We start from the raw sequence: 27408 nt of genomic DNA on the forward strand, positions 1-27408 counted from the left end.
GTGGAATTTATTCTTGCAATCAACGATAAATTTATTATGGGTCAGGTGGGCACTGTACTAGATTCTGGAGATACACCAGTGCTGAATAAGACAAACTAATGCTCTCTTCTCTTCCATTCTAGAGGCAGCCAATAAATAACCAAACATATATAAAGTTACACATAATAATAAAATTAATGAATGATGTCAAGTTGGTTTAAAAACAGGTATTACATTTTTCTATATTAAAATTTAGTTTTATGAACTTTCATACTCCCATAGGCATTTTAATTTCTAATAATTTCTTGTGATTAAAATAACCTAAGTAATAATGTAATTTCTTGATTATGAATTATTTTCACTATAACTTGAGGTGCAAAATAGGAAAACGCAAAGACTACAAGCCTACTAACCAAATACAACTACTTTTAGCATTAAGCGTATTTGTTTCCCATGTTTTCCATGAAGCTTTCTTCAATATCACAACAAGCCCAAAACACACAAAGTTCTCTGCTTTTCACATCTGACATTTAATCTTCTTTCTTCATAACAGAGGTCAATGAAGCTTTTAAAATGGTTTCCTTCCAAAAGAGAGCAATGTCTCCCTGGAAGCAATGGCTTCAACTCACTCAACGCTTTCTGCCCTCTCTAGGACCAACAGCTCTACCTAAGTGAAGCTGACCTCCATCATCCCTTCGTGCAATGATTTTTTGCCTTCGCATTTAAACAGGTCCATTTTCCTCCCACATGCCAACCATTCTCTTTTCCCACATTCTTTTCTTCCATATTCTTGACAAGATACCACATCTTTGATAAGTTTTTCTTCCATCTCTTCCTTATGCTTTTCTTATTTGTTAAGTATAGAACTCCTTCCAGCTTCTTTTAAATAAAAATAATATAAAAATACTCATGAATTAGATTTTGGGAAAGAATCAACAATCAGGCAGCCGGAGTTGAAGAAATCGATTCTGAAATGCAGAGGCTTCAGGCCACAGTCACCATCTGAAGTTGAAGACACTGCCTGTCTTTCTAGAGAAATAATGGGTAGCAGGTGGTTCTGGTAAATTAGCAAGGCAAATGTTACCCTAATGTTTATCAAGTTGGCAATAATTGTATTTGAGTATTTTCCTTTAATAGTAAGTAGAGGCTTAAAGACACTGATAGATTATGAATGAACAGAAAAGACAAAATATTTCTCCTATAAATAGACAACAGATAGTTGGGAGATCAAAAACAAAATAAAATAAAATAATATGTAGGTCACCAAAGTGATTTCTTAAAAAACTGGCTGGGAAAGTATCCTGGCTCTGTAGGAATTAAAAGCAAGAAAGAATTCACTAGCTTGTTTCCTTCCACATTTCTAGCAAAATAGCATACAACATTAATTCTCTTTATATAAAGACAAATGAAAACAAGCCTGCAATGCATCACAACCAGAATATATTTAATAAGATAATGAAACTTTCAGGGAAAGTTACAGTATGGGTATCTTGTCTCAGAATAGCTGATGTTTTAGAACAGGATATTTCATTGGAGGGTGGGGGAGAAAATATGCATGTTGGGGAACAGGATGTATGAATTTTTTGGTCTATGTTCCAATTTACTTTAAAAAAATAAATTCATGGATCTTTAACCATAAAATTTCATGAATGGTAAACAATAATAAAAAATAATGCCAAGTATTGTGATTTTACTTCTCTCTGAAATAAATGCCACTAATACCTTCCTAAGTAAAATTCAATGCACAAAAGCACCACAAGCTGTAAGCGATAATTTGACAATTTGCTTCTAAAATTCCAATCCTTTAGAAGCAACAGTGCTGATCATTTTTGAATGACTGTGCTTAATTCAAGAGAATTAATTCCTGAAAAGTTTTAAAGCATTTGATAGTACACAACAACTAGAGACTAGCTCAAAATTATCAGTCATTTGGAATCCCAACCCCCAAATTGAATCTTTGATCTTCTAACAAACTGGTTTACTCCAAATATTTGCTTTCTCTGTACTATTTTGTCTCATAATAAACAGTTTGGGTACCAAATATTGAATTTGTATGTTTTATAAAATGGGATTATATTATAGACATAAAGCCAAGGCAAACAGCTCATTCACTTGTTAGTGTCCAATATACCCTGCCTACAAAAGCTTTCTAAAATATGACAAAAAAAAAAAAAGACACTTAACAGGGAAAAAAATCCTGCTGCTGACTCATTCCTCATAGAGAAACATTTAGTATTTCCCAGGGCAGTGTGCTGAATTTCCACTATACTTCTAGTGCTATAATTTCCACTCATGAATTCTGGAAGGAGTTTAGGCAAGGGGGAAAAAAAAAAGATGAAACTCCTATGAAAGACACAGTGCTTTTAAAGGTACTATAATGAGATCTGCAGAAAAGTTATTAATCCATGCCCTTGTTTTATTTCTGATATATAATATAGTAATGTTATTTCCCTAGGAAAGTTCACTGTATTCATCTAGGAACTTGCAGCAACAGGGCAAAGAGCAAACCAGAATTTTAGAGTATCATCAGTAAGGAGTCAAAAGGTCTTCACGAAAATCCAGGTACCAGGCAAAGAAAGAAGAAAGGCAAAGCTCAAAGAACCACTCTCCAGCTTCTCTGGATCATGATGTAAATGATCAAAGAACATGGAATTTGAGGAAGACACCGATAATAAACGTGTATTCATATGCACATGTGTACATGCATATACACAAGCATGCATGCATGCATGTTATAGTACTTACTGGTGCTATTCCACTAACCACCACAACCATATAACCTCATCTAAAGCAAGCAACTCTGTAAGACAGGTATTTTTTGCAAATCACGAAATGGGGATACAAAGTCAGGTCTGTTCTCCAAAACCCATCAAATATTTACTTTTGGTGTTTTTGTTTGTTTTATGTTTTTTTGCGTTTTTGTCTTTTTTTTTTTTTTTTCTGAGATGAAGTTTCACTCTGTCAACCAGGCTGGAGTGCAGTGGTGTGATCTCGGCTCACTACAACCTTCGTCTCCCTGGTTCAAGCAATTCTTGTGCCTCAGACTCCCAAGTAGCTGGGACTATAGGCATGCGCCACCACACACAGCTAATTTTTGTATTTTTAGTAGAGTCGGCATTTCGCTATGTTGGCCAGGCTGGTCTTGAACTCCTGACCTCAAGCAATCTGCCCACCTCAGCCTCCCAAAGTGCTGGGATTACAGGCATGAGCCACTACACCTGGCCAGATATATACTTTGAAACATTCTGTGGCAGGAGAAGGATAAAGGGTAGTTTCATTCACCAAGCATAGTACTTTTGAATCAAGTTTACAAGGAAATTAATTTTTGAAATGTTAAAGTATAACTGAAATCAATGTTATTTAGATATGCAAAAGAACATAGAAATACAGAATATATTTTTTCCAAAAAATTTAAATAAGTCTACAGAGAACTCTATACGAAATGAGTTATTATTTCTCCTTAATTTTATCTTCTTTTAAAAAAATTTTAAGCCCCAAGTAAAAACAGTAGATATTTCCTTAACAACTTATCTACAAGATTATGATTTCTTGTTTGTCACACATGATCTCTTAGCATATGATAGTCACAAAGTTAGAATCTGAATTGAATTTCAGTACTCTCCATATGAAACAAGCATTATGAAATTCAAATCTTATTGTTTTAAAAATTCCTGAGACTGATTTGTCTATTGGAAAATATCATTACACATTAAAGAAGAAAGCATAAGACACAGGAAAGACCATGGATTTTAGAATCAAATGGACTAGTATTCAACACCAAGACAAGCCACCTGTTCTAAGAGCTTGCTAATTATTCAATCTCTGAGCTCCAGTTCTTCTAACTGCAATATGTGGATACTAATAATTAGCTCATACAGTTGTAGTGATAATTAAGTGAGATAATATACATAAATTGCCTTGAACATTGCTGAGTACTTAGTATGTGTACAACAGCTACATTATTTGATTCAACTTATTTATTCTTTAAATATGTTTAAATATCGACAGTTTTTACTATAAATACGTCCATATTTTTCACTCAGTGACAATATGCTTTAAATTTTTCAACAATATCAAAAAACAGACAGCTGAATTATGCCTAGTCAAGCTGTTTTTACCAATCTAAGTTTGTATGGGCTATAGTATCCTTTTTTTTTCTTTTAGAGACGGAGTCTCGCTCTGTCACCCAGGCTGGAGAGCAGTGGTGTGATCTCGGCTCACTGCAACCTCCGCCTCCTGCATTCAAGCAACTCTCCTGCCTCAGCCTCCAGAACAGCTGGGATTACAGGCATGCACTACCATGCCCAGCTAATTTTTGTATTTTTAGTAGAGATGGGGTTTCACTACCAGTACAGGCTGGTCTCAAACTCCTGACCTCAAGTGATCCTCCTGCCTCAGCCTCCCAAAGTGCTGGGATAACAGGCGTGAGCCACTGCACCTGGCCTGTATGGGCTATAGTATCCTAAATTCAGGAAAATAACATCAACAGAAGATAAGTTACTTACGCTCTGCCTAGAAAATGTACAGTAAATGGAGTTATCAAAAATACAAACTACACTCCCACCTACCTTGGTTGGTTCTCCACAGTAAGGTTCTCCCCCCGCTGATAGCCACTGTCTGCCACCTGGGTTGTAGACCTCTTCACAATTTGCTTCAGCTCCTGCTCCAAGCGCTCTATGATTGCCTTAACTGTCTCTGGGATCTTCTTCAGTTTGGCCAGACCCTTAATGAGGATACCCATAAAAAGGGTGCTGTTTTCCTCTGGATCCAATTCTAAATCTTCCTTGATGTCCTGCAGATTTATCTCCCTCACTGAAAAATTAAATAATAACAATAACAGATACAGACTCCACTCAAAAACCCCAAAAAAGAGCAGTCTAATAAATGAAATCACTGCCTTGATTACTCTCTTAAGATTAAAGAGGATTTTTCAATTAAATTATATTTGCCCAATAACCATCCAAGAGTCACAAAATAACATTTGTATTCCTCAAATCATACCCATCAGTTAGTAATAAGAGGCAGACGCAATAAAAATTAGTAAACAAATCACCATGGGAAGTTTTCCACAGACAACTACTTCTGCCATGAGTCCGCTGGCCCATGACATTTATTAGGCACTCGCTGTTTATAAAATGCCATATGTGGTGCTGCAAGAGAATTCTAAAGAGCTGGATCCTAGCCTCAGGTTTGTATTTGTTAGTTAAAAGTGGTAAGTCACTGGAGAAAAAGACATCATAAACACACACAGGGGAAAGGGTGGTAAATAAATTAAAATTATAATAAATTTTTTTAAAAGATTAAGGAAAAACAGTACATACAAGTGAGACAAGACTTTGAGGAAATAGAGTAACGAAGAGGTACCTCATAAATACAAAAGAACAACCTATTTTTCTTTAAACATAATCTGCTACAACATCATTATCTATAGGAGACAGATCTAGCTAATAATCCATGAAAGGTTTCTGAGAAGTAATGTTATATGTCAAAAGCCTCTGTAGCTCTTCAGAATACAGCATTCATTCAAACAATCTGGCATTGAAATTGAAGAAATAACCAAAACTTTAGTTTTTAACCCCTGTGGCAAGTTGGGTAGAGGGGAGAACTGCTGATAGGAGATCTCTGTTATCTACTGAAAGCCAAAGGCCTTGCTCTCCAAAGAATGAATGTACATATGCAAAACTTCACATAGGAATTCTGGGTTTCTACAACTGCCAAAAAAAACAGGTTACAAATCTCTGACTTAAAAGTAACTGCCTCATTTTACAAATGGCTGGATTAAGATATACAAAAGCAAAAGTGGACATAAGCCTGAAGATGGAGACTAATAGTCAAAAGTTTGCCCCATCCACCTCTGTCCTCCATCCCTGAAAACAAATGCGAGATTTTAACAATATGCAATATCCTGAAAGAATGAATACATTCTTCCTTAGTAGATTTAAACTCAATTAGACTACAAGTCATTCTAAGTTATTCAGCACTACTGGAATGGTATTGAAATCTACTAGGGAAGAAAGAAAACATCCCAGTATATGGAATGAGTTCTTGTAACTGCTGCATAAAGTCCGTAAAACCTCTGTTTCAGATGATCTGAAATCCACTGTAGGGCATTCTCCTCAGTCCCTATTTTGGGGGTTCCCAATTTATAAAATGCACTTAAGGAGGATTCTGGGAAGGCTGCAGAGTAGGAAGCACCAGGAATCTCCCCACCTACACGACTGTACTGGCAGAATCTCTCTGATGTAACTATTTTGTAACTCTGGAGTCTATGTAAGGCTTGCAACTTCTAAGGGAAGGCTTAGATGGTAAATTGTGGTTAATTTCGGTCAGTTACAGCTCTTACCACAGTAGCTACCCAGCACTGTGGCAGACATCCCTGTACCTGTTCCTGGAGTACCTTGCACACACCTGGTGAAGACATGGGGGGCAAAAAGAACCCTGCCCACCAAGTATCAAGAATCTATGCTCCGATCGCTGATTGCTTCCTCTAGTCACAGAGGTACAGAGAGGTGGGTGACCATTGCTGTTGCAGCTCCTCCAATTTTTCAAGCCTCTCCTACTCTTGCTGAAGTAAATTCCAGGAAATTTAAAGAGCCAACAGCCTTCCCCCACCACCTTTATTTTTCTCTTGCTCCCTTTTTAAACCCAAACATTGGGACTAGGACATTCAAAAACAACTGAATGTATTCAAAAAATTATAAAGTGACCGTGCATGCTCATGTAAAGGTGCAGGCTTAGAAAAGCTTAATTTGAGGAGATCTTAAATTAACGCCCAGGCTGATCCTTGGGATAGACACTGGCTATAGTAATTTATAAAACAATAACAACATCAAAACCCAGCAAACCCTGGAAAAGAGGGAGAATCCAATTTACAGAGTCACCACATCATTAAACTGAAATGTCCAGTTTTCAACAACAAAAAAATCACAAAGCATACAAATAAGAGAGGAAAATATGGCCCAGTCAAAGGAAAAAAAATAAATCAACAGAACCTGTCCCTGAAAAAGACTTAATGGTAGATATATTAAGAAAAAAACTTTTAAAAAGTTTTTTTTTAAGTTTTAACTATTTTACAGATGCTCAAATGACAAAAAGTATACAGAAAGTCAAGAAAATTATATATAAACAAACTGGCAATATCAATAAAGAGATATAAAAACTAAAAAAAAAAAGGAATAAGAAATTCTTGAGTTGAAAAGTATACTTGGAATGAAAAATTCACTAGAGGGATTCAAAGGCAGATATGAGCAGGGAGAAGAAAAAAATCAGCAAACATCAAGATAAGACAGTGGAAATTATCATCTGAAGAATAGAAAGAAAAAAGATTGAAGAGAAGTGAAGAGAGCCCACAGGATACAATCAAATGCACTAATTTAGACATTGTGAGAGTTTTGAAAGGAGAAGAGAGAAAAGAGCAGAGAATATTTAAAGAAATAATAGCAGAAAGCATCTCAAATTTGATGAAATACATGAATATAAATATCCAAGAAGTTCAACAAACTCCAAGTGAGAGGAACTCAAAGAGACCTACACCACGACACATTAGAATCAAACTTTCAAAAGACAAAGAGAGAATCTTGAGAGAAGTTACTCATCACATACAGGATCCCCAATAAGATTATCCACAGATTTCTCATCAGAAACTTCAGGGGCCAGAGGGCAGTGGATTCATTCAAAGTGCCAAAACAAACAAATACAAAAACTGTCAACCAAGAATTCTGTATCTCGCAAAACTGTCCTTCAAAAGTGATTGAGAAAAATTAAGACATTGTCAGGTAAACAAAAGCTACAGGATTTCAGTACCATCAGGACTGCCATGCAAGAAATGCTTTAGAAAGTCCTGCATGTTAAAAAGAAAGGACATTAGACAGTAACTAGAAGGCATATGAAGACATAAATATCTCAATAAAGATAAATGTCTAGGCAATTATAAAAATTAGTAATGTTACAAGACAATTATTTCTAACTGTAACTTTGTTTTCTACATAATTTAGAATATTAAAAGATTTTAAAAGTAATTAGTCTAAAAGCTAGTATTACTGTTAACTTTGGTTTGTAAATTCACATTTTGTTTTCTACGTCATTTAAGAGGCTACTGCATTTAAAAGAATTATTAGCTTATGTTTTTGAGCACACAATGTATAAAGATACAATTTTGTGACATCAACAACCAAAAATGTTAGGGACAAATCCATTAAAGGGTGGACGTTTTGTATTTTATTGCAGTTAAACTGGTACAAATTCAAGTTAGAGAGTTAATAACTTTAGAATGTTAAACTTAATTCCTATGGTAAGCACAAAGAAAAATGCTACAGAGTGTACACCACTGGGAAATGAGAAAGGAATTTAAACATTTCACTATAAAAAGTCAACTAAACACAAAATAATACAGTAATGTAGAATATGAAGGGCAAAAAAATAATAATGCATATGAAAAAAATAACAAAATGTCTGAAATAAGTCACTCCTTATCAGTAATTACTTTAAATGTAAATGGGGTAAACTGTCCAACCAAAAGACAGAGACTAGCAGAATGAATAAAAATTCATGACCCAATGATATGCTGTCTACAAAGGCAAAATCGATTCAAAGGCACAAACAGACTGAAAGTAAAAGGCTGGAAAAAGATATTCCATGAAAATAGTAGCAAAAAAAGAGCAGGAGTAACTATACTAATATCAGAAAAAAATAGACTTCAAATCAAAAAAGATTACAAGAGACAAAGAAGGACATTATATATTAATAAAAGGCTCAACACAGTAAGAAGATATAACCATTTTAAACATTAATACACCTAATGACAGACTATCAAAATATATGAAGCAAAAACTGACAGAATTGAAGGCAGAAATGTGCAGTTCTACAACAGTTGAAGACTTCAATATCCTACTCTTGATAATTGATAGAACAACCAGAGAGAAATAAGGAAATAGAAGACCTAACACAATCAACCAACTAGGTCTAACAGACACATATGGAACACTCTACCCCAAAACAGCAACATACACACTCTTCTCAAGTACACATGGGACATTTTCCAGAACAAACCATATATTAGGCTGCCAATTAAGTCTCAATAGATTTAAGCAGAATGTATCACACAAAGTATCTTCTCTAACTAAACAAGGATAAAGTTAGAAATCAGTAACAAAGTTAAAAAGGGAAAATTCACAACTTTGTGTCAATTAACACACTCTTTAAAAACCAATGTATCAAAGAAGAAACCTCAAAGGAAATTAGAAAAATACCTAGAGATTAAGGAAAATGAAAACACAACATATGAAATACAATTTACAGGATGCAGGAAAAACAGCAAAAAAAGGAGAAATTTATAGTTATAAATGCTTATGGTAAAAAACAAAAAAGATCTCAAAACAACAGCTTAATTTTACAGCTTAAGGAATTTGAAAACAAAGAACAAACTAAACCAAAGCTAGCAGAAAAAAATATAAAGATTAGAGCAGAGATAAAATAGAGAATAGAAAAACAGTACCAAAAACTGATGAAACCACAGTTAGTTCTTTGAAAACATCATCAAAAATAACTGTTGGGAACAGGCCCCCCATTTTGGGCCATAAACTGGCCCCAAAACTGGCCATAAACAAAATCTCTGCAGCACTGTGACATGTTCATGATGGCCATAACCCCCACGCTGGAAGGTTGTGGGTTTACTGGAATGAGGGCAAGGAACACCTGGCCTGCCCAGGGCGGAAAACCGTTTAAAGGCGTTCTTAAACCACAAACAATAGCATGAGCGATCTGTGCCTTAAGGACATGCTCCTGCTGCAGATAACTAGCCAGACCCACCCCTTTATTTCGGCCCATCCCTTCGTTTCTCATAAGGGATACTTTTAGTTAATCGAGTATCTACAGAAACAATGCTAATGACTGGCTTGCTATTAATAAATACGTGGGTAAATCTCTGTTTGGGGCTCTCAGCTCTGAAGGCTGTGACACCCCTGATTTCCCACTTCACACCTCTATATTTCTGTGTGTGTGTCTTTAATTCCTGTAGCACCACTGGGTCACAGTCTCCCCGACCGAGCTAGTCTCGGCAAATAACAAACCTTTAGCCAGGTGAACTAAGAAAAAAATAGAGAAGACTCAAATGACTAAACTCAGAAATAGAAGTTACATTACCACTGATTCTAGATAAATAAATTGATAACAACAGGGTACTGTGAATAATTGTACAACACCAAGTTATATAACACAGATGAAACATACAATTTCCTGGAAGCATAAAACCTATCAACACTAAATCACAAAGAAATAGAAAATCCAAATCGGTCTATAACTAGTAAGGAGATTAAATAAGTAGTCTAAAATCTCCCAACAAAGAAAAGCTCTAGACCCAATGGCTTCACTGGTCAATTCTACCAAACATTTACAGAAAACCAAACTTTTCCAAAAAACTCTAGAAGAAGGAAGAAAACTTCCTAAGTTATTCTATGAGGCCAGAATTGCCCTGATACCAAAGCCAGACAAAAGCACTTTAAGAAAACTACAGACCAATATCCCTTATGAATACAGATGTAAAAATTCTCAACAAAACACTAACAAACTGAATTCAGCATCATACTTATAGGACTATACACCATGATCAAGTCAGTTGCATTTCTATACACTAACATTTCTATACACTAACTATACACTAACATTTCTATACACTAACAATCTCAAAAGAAAATTATAAAAATAATTCAATTTACATTTAAAAGAATAATCAGGAATTAACGAAAAAGGTGAAAAACTTATATAGCTTATATATATATATAGTAGCTTTCATTATATAACAAAAGCTATAAAATGTTGCTAAATTAATAAATTATAATTAATGACTAGAAACACATCCCATGTCATGGACTGGAAGATTTACTACTGTTAAGATGTCGATACTATTATACCTAAAGCAATCTACAAAGTCAATGCAACCCCCATCAAATTCCCAATGACATTTTTTTGCAGAGAGAGACCATCCTAAAATTCATGCAGAATCATGGGATCCAAAATAGCCAATACCATCTTGAAAAAGAAGAACAAATCTAGAAGACTCACACTTCCTAATTTCAAAACTTACTTCCTAATTTCAAACTTACTTAGAAGCTACAGTAATCAAAACACTGTGGTGCTGGCACACAGACAAATATATAGACCAATGGAATAGAAAAGAGACCCTAGGAAAAAAAACTTCACATACGCAGTCAAATGAATTTTGGCAAGAATGCCAAGACCATTCAATGGGGAAAGGATGGCCTTTCAACAAATGCGGTACAGGGAAACAATATCTACATACAAAAAGTGAAGTTGGATCCTTATCTAACACCATATACAAAAGTTAAGTCAAAATAGATCAAAGTTCTAAATGTAAGACCTAAAACAATAAAACTCTCAGAAGAAAACACAGGGCAAAAGCTTTATGACATTGGATTTGGTAATGATTTCTTGGATAGGATACCAAAAACAAAAGCAATAAAAGAAAAAATAATCAAATTGGACTGCATGAAAATTTTAATATTTTTGTGCACCAAAAGACACAAAGAACAGAGTAAAAAGGCAACCAAAAGATTGGAAAAAAAATTCAAAATCTCATATTGGATAAGGGATTAATATACAAAATACATACAGAACTCCTAAATTCAACAAAAAAGTCAACTTGAATATGTGCAAGGGACTTGAATAGACATTTTTCCAAAGAAGATATACAAATGGCCAATATGTACTTGAAATGATGCCTAACATCACTAATCATTAGGAAAATGCAAATCAAAGCTAAAATGAGATGCTGCCCTACACTCATTGGGATGGCTACTGTTAATATCACCACCATCTCCCCAAAAAAAACAGGAAATAGCAAGAGTTGGCAAGGATGTGGAGAAATTGGAACGTTTGTGCACTGTTGTTGGGAACGTAAAATGGTACAGTCATTATGAAAACCCGTATTGCAGTTCCTTAAAAAATTAAAAATGAAATTACTATATATCCAGCAATTCTAATTGAGTATATACTTAAAGAATTGCAAGCAAGGTCTTGAAGAGATATCAGGGTCTTGAAGAGTACACTCATTTTCATAGCAGCATTATTCACAATCACTAAAATGTGGAAGCAACTCAAGTGTTCATCAACACATGAATGGATAAGCAAAATGTGATATATACATACAATGGAATATTATTCAGCTTTAAAAAGGAAGGAAATTTGGATGCATACTACAACATGGATGAACCTTGAGTATATTATGCTAAATGAAATAACTCAGTCAAAAAAAAGACAAATACTGTATGATTCTACTTATATGCAGTACTTAGATTAGTCAAATTCATAGAAACAGAAAGTAGAATGCTGGTTGCCAAAAGCTGGGAGAAGAGGGGTATGGGGAATTGGTCTTTAATGAGTACAGAGTTTCAGTTTTACAAGATGAAAAGAGTTATGGAAATGGATGCTGGGGATGGTTGCACAACACTATCAGTGTATTTAATACTGCGGAACTGTACATTCCAAAATGGTTAAAATGGTAGGTTTTATGGTATGTGACTTTACCACAATAAAAAAAAAAAGCATTTAAATCTGAATCAAAACCATTTTAATTACATACATGATATAATCACTTACACAAGTTTTATTCTTATAAGAATAAGTCCTCTAATTATCCATGATCCAAATCTTACTAGACTCATTAGATCCCTGAAATCTATAAGGAGATAGAGGTATAATGACCAGATTCACGTGGTTTTACTTGCAATGTGGAGGGCATTTGATGATATGGGATTTAACAAATAAACTTTTTGAATATTAGTAAAACTTGGAATAAAACCAAGAAGGCTTAAGCTTATAAAGATGACAACGCAATGCTGAAGGCAGATCAAAAAAAAGACACTGATATTTCCAAATTTGAAATTTCAGTTACTGGTTTTGTTTTACACATGAAGAAGCTAGATGAGAAGTACTCCATCCAGCAAAACCAACACCACAGCAAGGAGAGAAAAGTATTTAGCAGTCAACGAGCCAACTAAATTCAGCATGTTTAGGGATTGGGGGTAGAAACACACAAAACTGTAAGTAGAGCTTCAAGAAGGACAAAAAAGTAATAGGAATTTAGGTGAGACAAAATGCTGTTCACAAAAGACCACAAGTCACAAACGTGACACATACAAGGTGCCCCCTGACCACTGCAGCTACCTGCCACAAAGGTGATTAGTGATGAGGTAAATGCAGTTTAAATCAATAAGGCCTGAGATTATGTCACATGTAGCCTCTTATATACACACTAATATGATAGATAGCCCACTAAAAAACAGCAAATAAGCAAGGTATGAGTAATAAAATGACACAGCCCCAAATGGCACTTGTTTAGAACCTTATCTTCCTGTTTGTTTCCTGAAATCTCCTAGAGCATAAACACTGAACAGATCCAATATTAATTAATTTATATTATCTATTTCACTTACATCAGCTGAAAATTAAAAGGCAATTTAAAAGGATAATATAATCAACCATGACTAGTCTAATATCACAAAACCCTGTGAGGTCAGGTAGAATTATTGGTGCTTTATGAAAAAAGCCCTGTACAAAAATAAGTTAACAGGAATTCAGTAACGTCTCACACCAGAATTATAACAAAATATACATATTTCCAAACGACTGAACTCCTAGTCATTCCCTAGTATCTATATTGCTACGATATGTACTCAGCATGTAGGTTTCAAACACTTTAAAATTAGAAATACTTTACTTCCTTTCCCAAATCTCTTACCCTTGATTATTCTGCTCTGAGGGTCTTAAAGAGTGAAGATTTCTCAAACCTAGTTTTGAAGACTTTCACAGACTGATAAGATAATGCTAAATATTAAAAGATTTGAATGCCCTTTAACCAATTATTTCTACTAAAATTCTCTTGGTCCCAAGTGCTTGTGATCCCAGCCCCCTACACACACACACACACACACACACACACACATTATATATAGAGATAAGGATATATTGGTATATATGTCTAAATGGCTATAAATCATCTCTGTGATTGAAGCTAAGAATGGAATCATGAAAGGAGGGCTTAGCTAAAACTCTCTGGGACTCATGAAAGGATTGACTACGTAATATCTATGGTCCTTTCATTCTCTACAATTCCATGATTCCACTAAGTATAGTTTACAGGCTGGGCGTGGTGGCTCACACCTGTAATCCCAACACTTTGGGACGCCAAGGCAGGTGGATCACAAGTTCAAGAGATCGAGACAATCCTGGCCAATATGGTGAAACCCTGTCTCTATTAAAAATACAAAAAGCAGCTCGGTGTGGTGGTGCACACCTGTAATCCCAGCTACTCAGGAGACTGAGGCAGCAGAATTGCTCGAACCCAGGAGGCAGAGGTTGCAGTGAGCTGAGATCGTGCCACTGCACTCTAGCCTGGGCAAGAGAGCAAGACTGTATCTCAAAAAAAAGTAGAGTTTACATCTATATATCCTTGGTTACCATAGCCTACAGCTACTTACATGTATACCTATATTATAGATGGCTCATTTAAAAAACAACATATAAAAAAGCTAAATAGACTATTTATACAGTTAAATATTTTATTTAAAAAACTACTTCATGTCCTAGCAAGTACAGAAAGCAATCTAGACCACCAGTTCATCATGACTGCTTCCTTTGCTCAGTATATTTGGTGGGACAAGATCAGTAACATATGCCATACCATACATATACATCACCAAACCCCAGAAGGTAAGGGCCCTGGTGATATACTTCAACTTTTTACTTAATAAACTAAATTATTTCATTTATATTTGTACATGTTAACTAAGATATAGGACAATAATAGTGTTTACTATAGAAACTCTTGGTAGATGTCATTCCTTATATTACACATGATACACAAATTACACAAAAATCATATATATGATTTCAATCTACATAAATCACATGTGTTCAAGAATATTATCCCTCTATCACATGAGAATTGTCTGCCACTATTGAATAGAATTCAATATAAAAAGAAGTGTTCAAAAACATTACCCAGTCTAATTAGACCACTAGAGTATCAAAAAAGTTACTTATCTACAAGCCCTACAGAAAGTTACCATTTAAAAATAATGTGAGTGCTTCTGATCAAAATGGCACTATAAATTCACACTTAACATATCCAATATGCTCAAAATATAATTAAATGTAAAAATATAAATTAAGAAATTAAAAAGAAATCATCTGACTCAAGATTCAGAGTAACATCTCTGTGGACAAGAAATGCAAACATGGAGAGGAGCTGGAGTACAGGTCCAATGAGCACTGGGTGGAGAAGTAGACAGAAGCAGACCGGATTTGGCCAATGCAGGGTAATAGAGACTTAATGCGCTCCACAGGCCAGGTGAGCCAATCAAACCAATCCTCCATCAAAAGGAGCAAGCACAGGACCAAATCAAGGGCCTACCTATGTTGGAAGGCTGTTGCCCTTGCCAAATCTGTATCCTTAGCCTCCACTCATGTCTTATCTCTGTGTAGGAAACTGGCCAACTACATATCTTAAATAGCATTCCCTTCACCAGTGAAAAATTACTTCTTACATCTTTTATTCTAATTAATGCACCCACTGGTGCAGGTTGAGAGCAATATCTGAGGCACTGGCTGCCTCTGGAGTACAGAATTTTGATTAGGGTCTTTCAAATGTTAACTAACTACCCCTGGAGTGTAGATTCATGATTAAGGTACTTCAAAAATGTTAACTAAGCACCCCTAAGGTGTAGATTAAATTACTTTAAAGAAAACTACAGACAATATAACACCCACTCCTGAAAGGAGGCGGCCAAAAGTTGTTGCCAACTGCTACTTGGCGCTATCCTTTCCATTAAGTGGGGAGTTTGCACAGGGAGGGCAGTGAGTTTTGAAAGCCAGGTGAGTGTGCACGGGTCCTCCCGTAAGTGAAAGTGAGCCAAGAGGAAAATGATAGTAGGTCTGCTTTAAGGGGAGATAGAGTAGAAAGCTCTATTAGGAAAATAAATAAATAAAATAAACAAAATTGACATCTGTTGAATCATTTTTCTCAAGAGACAGCACTTAATGTACATGATCTCATTTACAGGAAAGAAAATGTACCTTAGAAGGTCAAGGAGTAGCAGCCAGTGGAGAAGAGGCTACTAAAAATATAACAGGAATACAAGATAACAGGAGGGATAAGGAACAGATGAATAAATTGACAGTTTATAATCACTAAAATGTTTTAGGTTGCAGTATTGCGTTAATGCATGGGTTTTCTAACTTCAGTTACTCAGAGAGATGGCAAGATGTACTGGAAAGAACAAGAGCTTGGCATCATACAATTTCAGAGTTGATTAGAATCTCTATCATTCCTAGTTGTGTGATCTCCCTTGAGTCATTTAATCTTGCTGGACCTTGATTTCTTCATCTGTGAAATGGAGATACTATGTGCAGCTCAGAGGTGTGTAAATTTAATGAGATAATGTGACGAAATGTAACATCAAAACTCAAAATTAAGAAAAATAGTTTAAAAGGCACTTTTAAAATGTTTGGCTTTGGAAACTCCCAGGCTGACAATGGTGGTTCATTATGTCTCCATCTTTCAATATGTCCTCCAGAAGCAATAGAGAACAAGAAAAAGAAGCAGCAAAGCTACACAAAAACCATGTCCTCAGGATCACTAGAAAACAGAAACTGACCAAAATCCAAAACAACTGTAAATAAAAATAAGAAAACAAAAACCTAATCCCAGCAAGTGATCTCTCATGCTCCTCCTCTGCCCCGATCTGCTAGAAGGCTTTATTGCAAACAAAGGTAGAATGTGAAAAACTGTAACAAAGAGAGAAGGGAATTAGTGATGAACTTAAGGTTGATCTAAAACCATCAGAGGAAAGACAAAGTCAACCCTAAGTTTCAAAATACTTAAAAGGTATCCAGAAAGATAAGAGAGCTGACTATAGGGATGGGATGTAAAAGCAGACACAATTTTAAGGACCAGTTTTTGAAACATGTACCTTCTGGGAAACAAATAATAAAAAAAAAGGAAGAGAGAAATGCCTTTTGGCTATTGGATGGCTAAAAGAGAAACAGGAAAAAAGGGGAAATTTTGGAATCCTATCGATGACAAGAGAGCTAAAATTCAGAGACCATACAACCTTCCGCTGCCACCAAAACAAACAAAAATCTGGACTTTGCTATAGTGACAGAAGAGGGAGCCAATGAGCTAAAAATCCTATAAAACACCCCGATATCATAAAAATGAACAGAAAAAAATGATGAACAGACTCACATTGAAGTATTATTTTAAAAAGACAGAATATCCAACACACAGCAACAGGGGTAAATTCCCTTCAACAAAACAACCATGAACCACAAGAAAACTAGAAGGCAACATTCCAGAAGGAACCGATATACTCAAACAAGAATTTGGGATGGGAAAAGCCACCTTGAGCCAGAAATTCAAAAACTAAGAAAAGATATGGACAAAAAACAGGAAAGTGTGAAGAGAAAAGATGACCCTCAGAAAAGAAATGGAAGAAAAAGACAAAATTAGGCCGGGTGCTCTGACTCACGCCTGTAATTCCAGTATACTGGGAGGCCAAAATAGGAGAACTTCTTGAAGCCAGGAGTTTGAGACCATCCTGGGCAACATAGTAAGACCTCATCTCTACAAAAAAACAAAAATAAAAAAGTTGGCCAAATGTGGTTGCTCACGTCTGTAGTGCTATTTGGGAGGCTAAGGCAGAAGAATCCCTTTGAGCCTAGGTTCAAGGCTGCAGAGAGGTATGATTCCACCACTGCTCTCCAGCCTGGGTAACCAAGCAAGACCCTGTCTCAAAAAAAAAAAAAAAAAAAAACAAAGATAAATAATAAATTATTAAATGTCCAAGAGAGGGGCTCAAATGAATAACTCATAGGAAACACTGAGGAAATACAAGACACCAAAATAGAGAACAAAGTACAGATAAAGAAATAGGCAGGATGAGGGATATGAAAAGCCACCTTGAGCCAGAAATTCCAAAACTAAGAAAAGACATGGACAAAAAACATGAACAAAAAACATGAACGAGTGAGAAGGAAGTGATGAAACTCAGAAAAAAACAACGGAAGGAAAAGACAAGATTAAGTCTAGTGTGTGGCTCATGTCTGTAATCCCATCACATTGGGAAGCCAAGGTAGGAGGATCACTTGAGCCCAGGAGCTCAAGTTCAGCATAGGCAACATAGGAAGACCCCTTTTCTACAAAAAATAGAAAAATTAGCCAAGTGTAGTGGTGGTAACTGGAGCAAGTGCTGGCTGAGAGACCAGCTGAGAGACCTGAAGACAGATCACATCACGGGACTCTTTGAAGACACCCCCAAGTACCAGCCCATAGCCTGGTAGCTCTGCTGGGTGGCTAGACCCAGAAGAGCAATAACAATCACAGCAGTCCAGCAGTCAGGAAGCCCCAACCATAGGGGAATGCAGAGAGCACCACATCACGGGATCAGGCTGTGGGACAAAAAAACCTAAACAGCAGTCCTTGAGTCCCAGATCCTTTCTCTGACATAGTCTATCCAAATGAGAAGAAACCAGAAAAACAATTCTGGTAATATGACAAAACAAGGTTCTGTAACATCCCCAAAAGATCACAGTAGCTCACTAGCGATGGATCCAAACCAAGCAGAAATCACTGAATTGACAGAAAAAGAATTCAGAAGGTCAATTATTAAGCTACTCAAGCAGGCACCAGAGAAAGGTGAAAAATTTTAAAATTAATGCAAGCTATGGATGTAACAATCTTGAGACAAATAGATTTCATAAATAAAAAACAATCACAACCTCTGGAAATAAAAGACACATTCAGAGAGATGCAAAATACACTGGAAAGTTTCAATAATAGAATTAAACAAGTAGAAGAAAGAACTTCAGAGCTCAAAGACAAGGCTTTCGAATTAACCCAATCTGACAGAAACAAAGAATCAAAAAAAAAAAAAAATGAACAAAGCTTCCAAGAAATCTGTAATTATGTTAAACAACCAAACCTAAAATTAATTGGTATTCCTGAGGAAGAAGAGAAATCTAAAAGTTTGGAAAACTTACTTGAGGGAATAATCAAAGAAAACTTCCCTGGCCTAGCCAGAAATCTAGACATCCAAATATAAGAAACTCAAAGAACACATGGTAAATTCATAGCAAAGAGATCACCACTCAGACACAGTCATTAGGTTATCTAAAGTTAAGACGAAGGAAAGAATCTTAACAGCTGTGAGGCAAAATCATCAGATAACCTATCAGATTAACCTATCAGATTAACAGGAGATTTCTCAGCAGAAACCTACAAGCTGGAAGGGATTGAGGTCGTATATTTAGCCTCCTTAAACAAAACAATTATCAGCCAAGAATTTCATATCCAGCAAAACTAAGCTTCATAAATGAAGGAAAGATACAGTCTTTTTCAGACAAACAAATGCTAAGAGAATTCGCCACTACTAAGCCACCACAAGAACTGCTAAAAGGAGCTCTAAATCTGGAAGCAAATACTGAAAATACAACAAAACAAAACCTTCTTAAATCATAAATTTCACAGGGCCTATAAAACAATAACACAATAAAAAAAAAAACAAGGTATTCAGGCAACAGATACCTCACATCTCAATACTAATGTTGAATGTAAATGACCTAAATGCTCCACATAAAAGATATAGAATGGCAGAACGGATAAGAACTCACCAACCAAGTATCTGCCATCTTCAAGAGACTCACCTGACACATAAGAACTCACATAAATCTAATGTAAAAGGGTAGAAAAAGATATTCCATGCACGTGGACAGGAAATGTGAGCAAGAATAGCTATTTTTATATCAGACAAAAAAAACTTTAAAGCAACAGCAGCTAAAACAGACAAAGAGGGACATTAGATAATGATAAAAGGACTAATCCAACAGGAAAATACCACAATCCTAAATTATATGTACCTAACACTGGAGCTCCCAAATTTATAAAATATTTACTACTAGACTTAAGAAATGAGATAGACAGCAACATGATAGTAGTGGTGGACTTCAATACTCCACTGACAGCACTAGACAGGTCATCAAGACAGAAAGTCAACAAAGAATCAATGGACTTAACCATACCACAGAACAAATGGACAAACAGATATTTATGTTCTCATTCTATCCAACAACTGCAGAATATACATTCTATTCAGTGGCACATGGAACATTCTCCAAGACAGACATTATGATAGGCCACAAAGCAAGTCTCAACAAGTTTAAGAAAATCAAAATTATAACAAGTACTCTCTCAGACCACAGTCGAATAAAATTGGAAATCAACTCCAAAAGGAACCCTCAAAACAACACAAATACAGAGAAATTAAATAACCTGCTCCTGAATGGTCTTTGCATCAACAAGGAAATCAAGATGGAAATCTGAAAATTCTTTGAACTAAACAGTAACAGTGACACAACCTATCAAAACTTCTGGGATATAGCAAAAGTGGTGCTAATAGCAAAGTTTATAGCATTGAACACCTACATCAAAAAGTCTGAAAGAGCACAAACAGACAATCTAAGGTCACACCTTAAGGAACTAGAGAATCAAGAACAAACTCAACCCAAACCCAGCCACAGAAAAGAAGAAGATCAGCATAGAACTAAATGAAACTGCAAACAACAACAAAAAATAAATAAATAAAATACAAAAAAAAAGCTGGTTCCTTGAAAAGATAAATAAAATTGATAGAACATTAGCAAGATTAATCAAGAAAAGAAGATCGAAATAAGCTGAATTAGACATGAAATGGGAGATATTACAACCAATACCAAAGAAATACAAAAGATCTTTCAAGGCTATGAACACCTTTATGAGCAGTAACTACAAAACCTAGAGGAGATGGAAAAGCTCCTGGAAATATACAACCCTCCTAGATTAAACCAGAAAGAAATGAAAACTCTAAACAAACCGATAACAAGCAGCGAGACTGAAATGGTAATTTAAAAACTGCCAACAAAAAAAAGTCCAGGACCAGACAGATTCACAGCAAATTCTATCAGACATTCAAAGAAGAATTGGTATCAATCCTATAGACACTATTCCACAAGATAGAAAAAGAGGGAATCTTCCTTAAATCATTCTATGAAGCCAGTATCACCCTATTACCAAACCAAGGAAAGGGCATAACAGAAAAAGAAGTACATACCAATATCCCCAATGAACATAGACACAAAAATCCTCAAAAACAAAAACAAAAAAATACTAGCTAACTGAATTCCAACAGCATATCAAAAAGATAATCCACCGTGATCAAGTGGGCTTCACAGAAGGGATGCAGGGATAGTTTAACATCCCAAAGGCAATAAATGTGATACACATGAACCGAATTAAAACCAAAAATCACAGGATCATCTCAATAGATGCAGAAAAAACATTTGACAAAGTTCAGCATCACTTTATGATTAAAACTCTCTGCAAAATCGGCATAGAAAGGAAATGCCTTAAGTAATAAAAGCCATCTATGACAAACCCACAGCCAACATAATTCTGAATGGGAAAAAGTTGAAAGCACTCCCCCTGAGAACCAGAACAAGACAAGGACACCCAGTTTCAGCTTTTCGGTTCAACATACTACTAGAAGTCCTAGCCAGAGCAATTAGACAAGAAAAAGAAATAAAGGGCATCCAAATTAGTAAAGAGCAAATCAAACTGTCCCTGTTCACTGATGATATGATGATCATATACCTAGAAAACCCCAAAGATTCATCCAAAAAGCTCCTAGACCTCGTGGATCACAAGGTCAGGAGCTTGAGACAACCGTAGCCAACACAGTGAAACCCTGTCTCCACTAAAGAATACAAAAATTAGCTAGGCATGGTGGCATGCGCCTGTAGTCCCAGCTACTCTGGAGGCTGAGGCAGGAGAATTGCTTGAACCCAGGAGGCAGAGGTTGCAGTGAGCCAAGATCGTGCCACTGCACTCCAGCCTGGCAACAGAGCAAGACTCCATCTCTAAATTAATTAATTAAAACAGAAAGATTGAAAAAAAATACATAATTCACCAATATATATAAAAATAAACCTTAAACATATCAGAAATTGTACAAATGTTATACATAATTATAGAAATGAAAATTAAACAACACTGTGATAACATTATTTACTTCTCAGACTGGCAAAAATTGTAAAACGAAAACACATTCTGTTGGGAAGGCTGTGTGGAAACTCTGCAATGCACAGGTGGTGGGAATGCAGACCGGTACTACTCTCTTTGGGGGAGCATTTGGCAAGACCTAATAAAACTACACATGAGCATAGATGCTGACCTTATACCATATACAAAAAGTAACCCAAAGTAATCAAAGACCTAAACATAAGACCTAAAACTATAAAACTCTCAGAAGAAAACACAGGGAGTAGGCCTCATAACATCGGATTTGGCAAGGATTTCCAAGATATGACATAAAAAGCACAGACAACAAAAGTAAAACTATACTATATCAAAATTTAAAACTTCTGTGCATCAATGTACATAGTCAACAGAGCAAAAAGGCAACCTATGAAATGGAAGAAAATATTTGAAAATCACACAATTGAAAACGTGTTAATATACAGAATATATAAAGAGTCTCTGCCACTCAATGGAAACAAAAACAAATAATCCAATTTTAAAATGGGCAAAGGACCTGAGTAGGTATTTCTCCAAAGATGACCTACAAATGAGCAATAAGCACATGAAAAAATGTCCAGCATCAGTATCATTACAGAAATGCAAATCAAAACAATAATCAGATATATCCTCATATCCATTAGGATGGCTACTATCCAAAGAAAAAAACACAGAAAATGGCAAATGTTGACAAGGATACAGAGAAGTAGAACCTTTGTACACTGTTGTTGAGAATATAAAACGGTATACCTGCTGTGAAAACAGCATGGCAGATGCCCAGAAAATTAAATATAGAATTACCATATGATCTAGCAATTCAATTCTAGGTATATATTCAGAAGAATTGAAAGCAGGATCTCAAGGAAATATCGGCACACTCGTGTTCACAACACCATCACAATAGCCAAATGTTCACTGACACATGAATGGATAAACAAAATACAGTGTGTATACAATGGAGTATTATTCAGCCTTGAAAAGGAAGGAAATTCTGATATAGGGTACAACATGGATGAATGCTAAAAATATTACGCTAAGTGAAATAACTAGTTACAAAAGACAAATACTACATGATTCCACTTAAATGAGGTATCCACAGTAGTCAAATTCATAGAAAGAGAAAGTAGAATGGTGGTCACCAGGGGTTGGTGGGGGCGGACAAAGAGGAGTTGTTTAATGGGCACACAGTTCCAGCTTTGCAAGATGAGACAGTTCTGGAGACTGGCTGCACAACAATGTGAATATACTTAACACCACTGAACTGTCTACTTTGAAATGGTTGACAGTAAATTTCATGAGTTTTTTAAAACATTAAAAAAAATTTTAAGCTATAAAAAAAGATTGCATACATATGGGCTTGGGCTTACCTTCTGATTGAGCTGTCCCTCTTCTAGAAATTTAATGATACACCTCCAACAACATGTAAATACACATGCATGTTATTTATTCCACCACTGCTTGATGGCAAAATACTGAAAACAATCTAAATACTCATACAAAAGAGAGTGGTTACAATAGCAAAGACATGAAATCAACCTAAATGCCCAAAAATGAAGACTGGATAGAGAAAATGTAGTGCATATACAACATGGAATATTACATCACCGAAAAAGAACGAGATCATGTCCTTTTGCAGGGACATGGATGAAGCTGGAGGCCATTATCCGTAACAAACTAACGCAGGAACAGAAAACCAAATAACCATGTTCTCACTTAATGAGTAGGAGCTAAATGATGAGAACACAGGGACATATAGAGGGGAACAATGCACACTGGGGCCCATCGAGAGTGGGGAGTGGAGGGTGGTAGGAGGGAAAGGATCAGAAAAAATAACTAGTGGGTACTAGGCTTAATACCTGAGTGACGAAATAATCTATACAACAAACCCCCATGATACACATTTACCTACGTTAACAAACCTGCACATATACCCCTGAACGTAAAAGTATAAAAAAGAGCAACAACAGAGAGTGGTTGACCTATGATAAATCAACCCAACAGAGTACTATGCAGATATAAAAAGAACACTAAAGAGTGAGCAGAACCTCTATAAACTAATACAGAATGATTTCCAGGATATATTGTAGAGTGAAACAGCAAAGTATAAAGGAGTATCTATAGTATCCTTACCCTTCATGGAAGAGAGAAAGGATTTAAGAAAAGATACATTTAACTCCTTGCTTTTGCAAAAAGAAATACAGGAAGAATAAAGCAGAAATTAATGTGATTGATGACCTATAGGGACAGATGGAAAAAATAGGTAGGAGACTGGGAATAGGATAAAAGATAAGGATGGAAAAGTGACACTTGCCTGAGTGCTTTATGTTACAGTTCTAATGCTTACAACGTGATAATGCTTCCAACGTACCCCCACAATAAATAATTAAAATCAACTGAGATCTAGGAGAACCCAAATGAAATAAAAACAGTTACAAATGAACCTAAACGCATTGCAAATAAATAACATAACCATAAGTGAGTGGGTTGGGTTCAAAAAGAACTAACCTAAGTAACTGGACTTTGACTATTTTGACTAAATATTATAAGCCTTCTAATATGCAAATTGAACTGCACACAAACATTGTACTCAAGTTAATAGATTTGTTTTTCACATCTGTGAATTGTTTTCCATTGGTTAGTAATTGTAAAATTATTTTATGTGTATACTAGGATTACACAAATGAGTTGCTTGTCACAAGAAACAGGTGTCTCACTATTGAAAAGAGCTAGAAATAAGGAAAAGAGGAAGGCTCAGTTGAACTGCAGTGGTTGACATGGCATTGGAGTTGAACTCATGTTTTACTTATATATACACATGGCTAGAAATAAACAGATACAGAAATAAATAGATACAGATCTATGTAGAAATACATACAGAAATAGATACATACAGATGTGTATATATATATGTTTCTGTCTATACATGTGTATGGTGTACACACATATATACATGTAATATACATAAGCATGCACCTACATTATCCCCTAGCTCTGTCAACTAAGAGGGACTACAGCAACATTACACCAATAGCAATGTATTCAACTAGAATACAAATCTAGGTTTCAAAATATCATTCTCCAATAAAAAAAAAAAAAAAACCCACAGATCTCCTTAGAGAAATGGTTAATTCCAAGGCAAAGGGAGGGGAAGTACAAGGTGAGTCTGAAATGTCTCGTGGTACCAGAATGTAAGGAAGTTTTCAAAAATGGATGGGGACATGTTGGAACAACCTAGGAACCAACCTGAAGGAGCTACCAGTGGCCAAATTAGGGACAATTTGAACAATAATATGAATAATGACAGCACCTGATTACAAGTCATAGAACAAAGTAAATATCCATAAATTTTTACTGATTTAAACAATTAATGAATATGGAAACACATGAAGACACAGCCCTTCATCACAGTAGAATTCTATTAGTAAACGAAAAAAGAATGACAGAAAAAGAAAATCATAATTTGACCAACACCTGATAATTGCTATAGGCAAGAATAATAATCATACCTTGGAATGTGTACTGCATTTGAAATATTAAAGAAAAATAGATATTTGATAACTTTAAAATATCTCTGTAGCATAGTAGGTGCCAAAAATTAAGGTTAAAATCTAAAAGAACAAAAATATAATCTATAGCTTCCCACCCAGAAGGGTAAATAACCAGTCAAAAATGAAAAGGAAATATTATACTTGATGACATTTTAGAACCATTTCCATTAAGGGCAAGACTCACACTATTGCCTCCCAGCTATGCAAAAATTAAATTTTTCCCAGCTATGCAAAAATTAAAAACAAACAAAAAAGGGAATCTTTAAGAAAAGGAGACAGCACTGCCCTTACCTGTAGACACTTACTGTTTACATACAAAATCCAGGAAAATATACAAATATATTTTTTAAATATTCTATTAGAATTTTGAAAATAATTCAACAAAATTGGTAGATACAAGACCTCGGCTCACTGCAACCTCTGCCTCCCAGGTTCAAGCGATTCTCCTGCCTCAGCTTCCCAAGTAACTGGGATTACAGGCACTCACCACCATGCCCAGCTAATTTTTGTATTTTGGTCATCATGTTGGCCAGGATGGTCTCGATCTCCTGACCTCATGATCTGCCCGCCTCAGCCTCTCAAAGGGCTGGGATTACAGGCGTGAGCCACTGCGCCCGGCATCCAAATTCTTAAGATATATATTAAGTCTCAGAACAAAACTTTATGGAATAAAATGCACATCAAGAAAATAGCAGCAAAAAAATCATTTAATTCATGTTCTCTTTAGGTTTTTATTGCTTAACCTATGCTTGTACCAAAAAGAAAAGAACTAAGAAGTCCAGTTTCATTATAGTCATATTCACACAATCCCAGCAGAAGCATGAATAAAATGAATAAAGAGGCCACAAATGAAATACCTGTGTTCCCTGGGAGTAACTGCTCAGTCAAAATGTTCCAAAGGCAGTTTGCCAAATGAAAAGACATACTGGGAGTCCAAAAGCTTAAACCAACATTTTTCTACAATTATTGGCTTTTCTCCACACTTCTCCCATCCTTCTACCTAAGTTATAGATGAACTATTGCATCTAAATTAGACATTAGTTTTTCTGTGCATTACAAAATACTGTGACTGAGGAGAAAAAGAGAAAGGCTTGCAAAATACATGCCCTACATATTTAGTCTGGGAACAGCATGAGGCCAGGCTCCAACAATTACCATCTTGGTTGAACCTGGCCAAACCGCTCAACCTACCTGCATTCAGCTTCCATATCTGTAAAGTGATTGTAAAGATAATACCTGATTAACTAGAATATAAGTGGTTTTTCATATATTTATTAGCATTGGATTCCCCTTATGTAAACTGTTCATAATTTTGCCTATTATTCTATTAGCTTGTTTTATTGATTTATAGAGGTTCTTAACATATTCTAGATACTTAAATCTCCACCAGATAAACGCCAATTTTTCCATGGAAAGGGACTCTTCATTGAATTGTCCATTATTTGCTCAGTTCTTTATTATGTCATTTCTTTTCTTCATTAACATGTAGGAAAGCTAAGCGGATGCTAATCATTTTTCTTTTAATGGGTTACTTGCTTTTGCCAACCTGTGCCTTGACTTTGCATCTTGTAAGTAATGTTTTATATCTGATCACACACTTAAACTTAACGATCTAAATATAATAATTGTAATAGTAATCACATAGTACCTGCCCTAACTACGTCATAGGACTGTTGCATCATTTAAATGATATATTTTGCAAACTATAACTTATAAACTATGATTTAAAAAAAAAAACTTCTCACAGAAAAGTTACCCACA

General features: G+C 35.6%; 1 protein-coding gene across 4 annotated transcripts in view; it reads right to left on the bottom strand.

The window, feature by feature from the left end:
- EXOC4 (exocyst complex component 4) overlaps window positions 1-27408 on the bottom strand; it is an 823024-nt gene that overhangs the window by 706450 nt on the left and 89166 nt on the right. For all 4 annotated transcript variants that reach the window (XM_033193639.1, XM_033193641.1, XM_033193640.1 and 1 more), the window contains exon 6: window positions 4548-4791. In XM_033193639.1, coding sequence (XP_033049530.1) covers window positions 4548-4791 — 244 coding nt within the window. The remainder of the gene's footprint in view (window positions 1-4547; window positions 4792-27408) is intronic.

Source organism: Trachypithecus francoisi, unplaced genomic scaffold (genome assembly GCF_009764315.1).
Source record: "Trachypithecus francoisi isolate TF-2019V2 unplaced genomic scaffold, Tfra_2.0 Lachesis_group4, whole genome shotgun sequence".
Lineage (NCBI taxonomy): Eukaryota > Metazoa > Chordata > Mammalia > Primates > Cercopithecidae > Trachypithecus > Trachypithecus francoisi.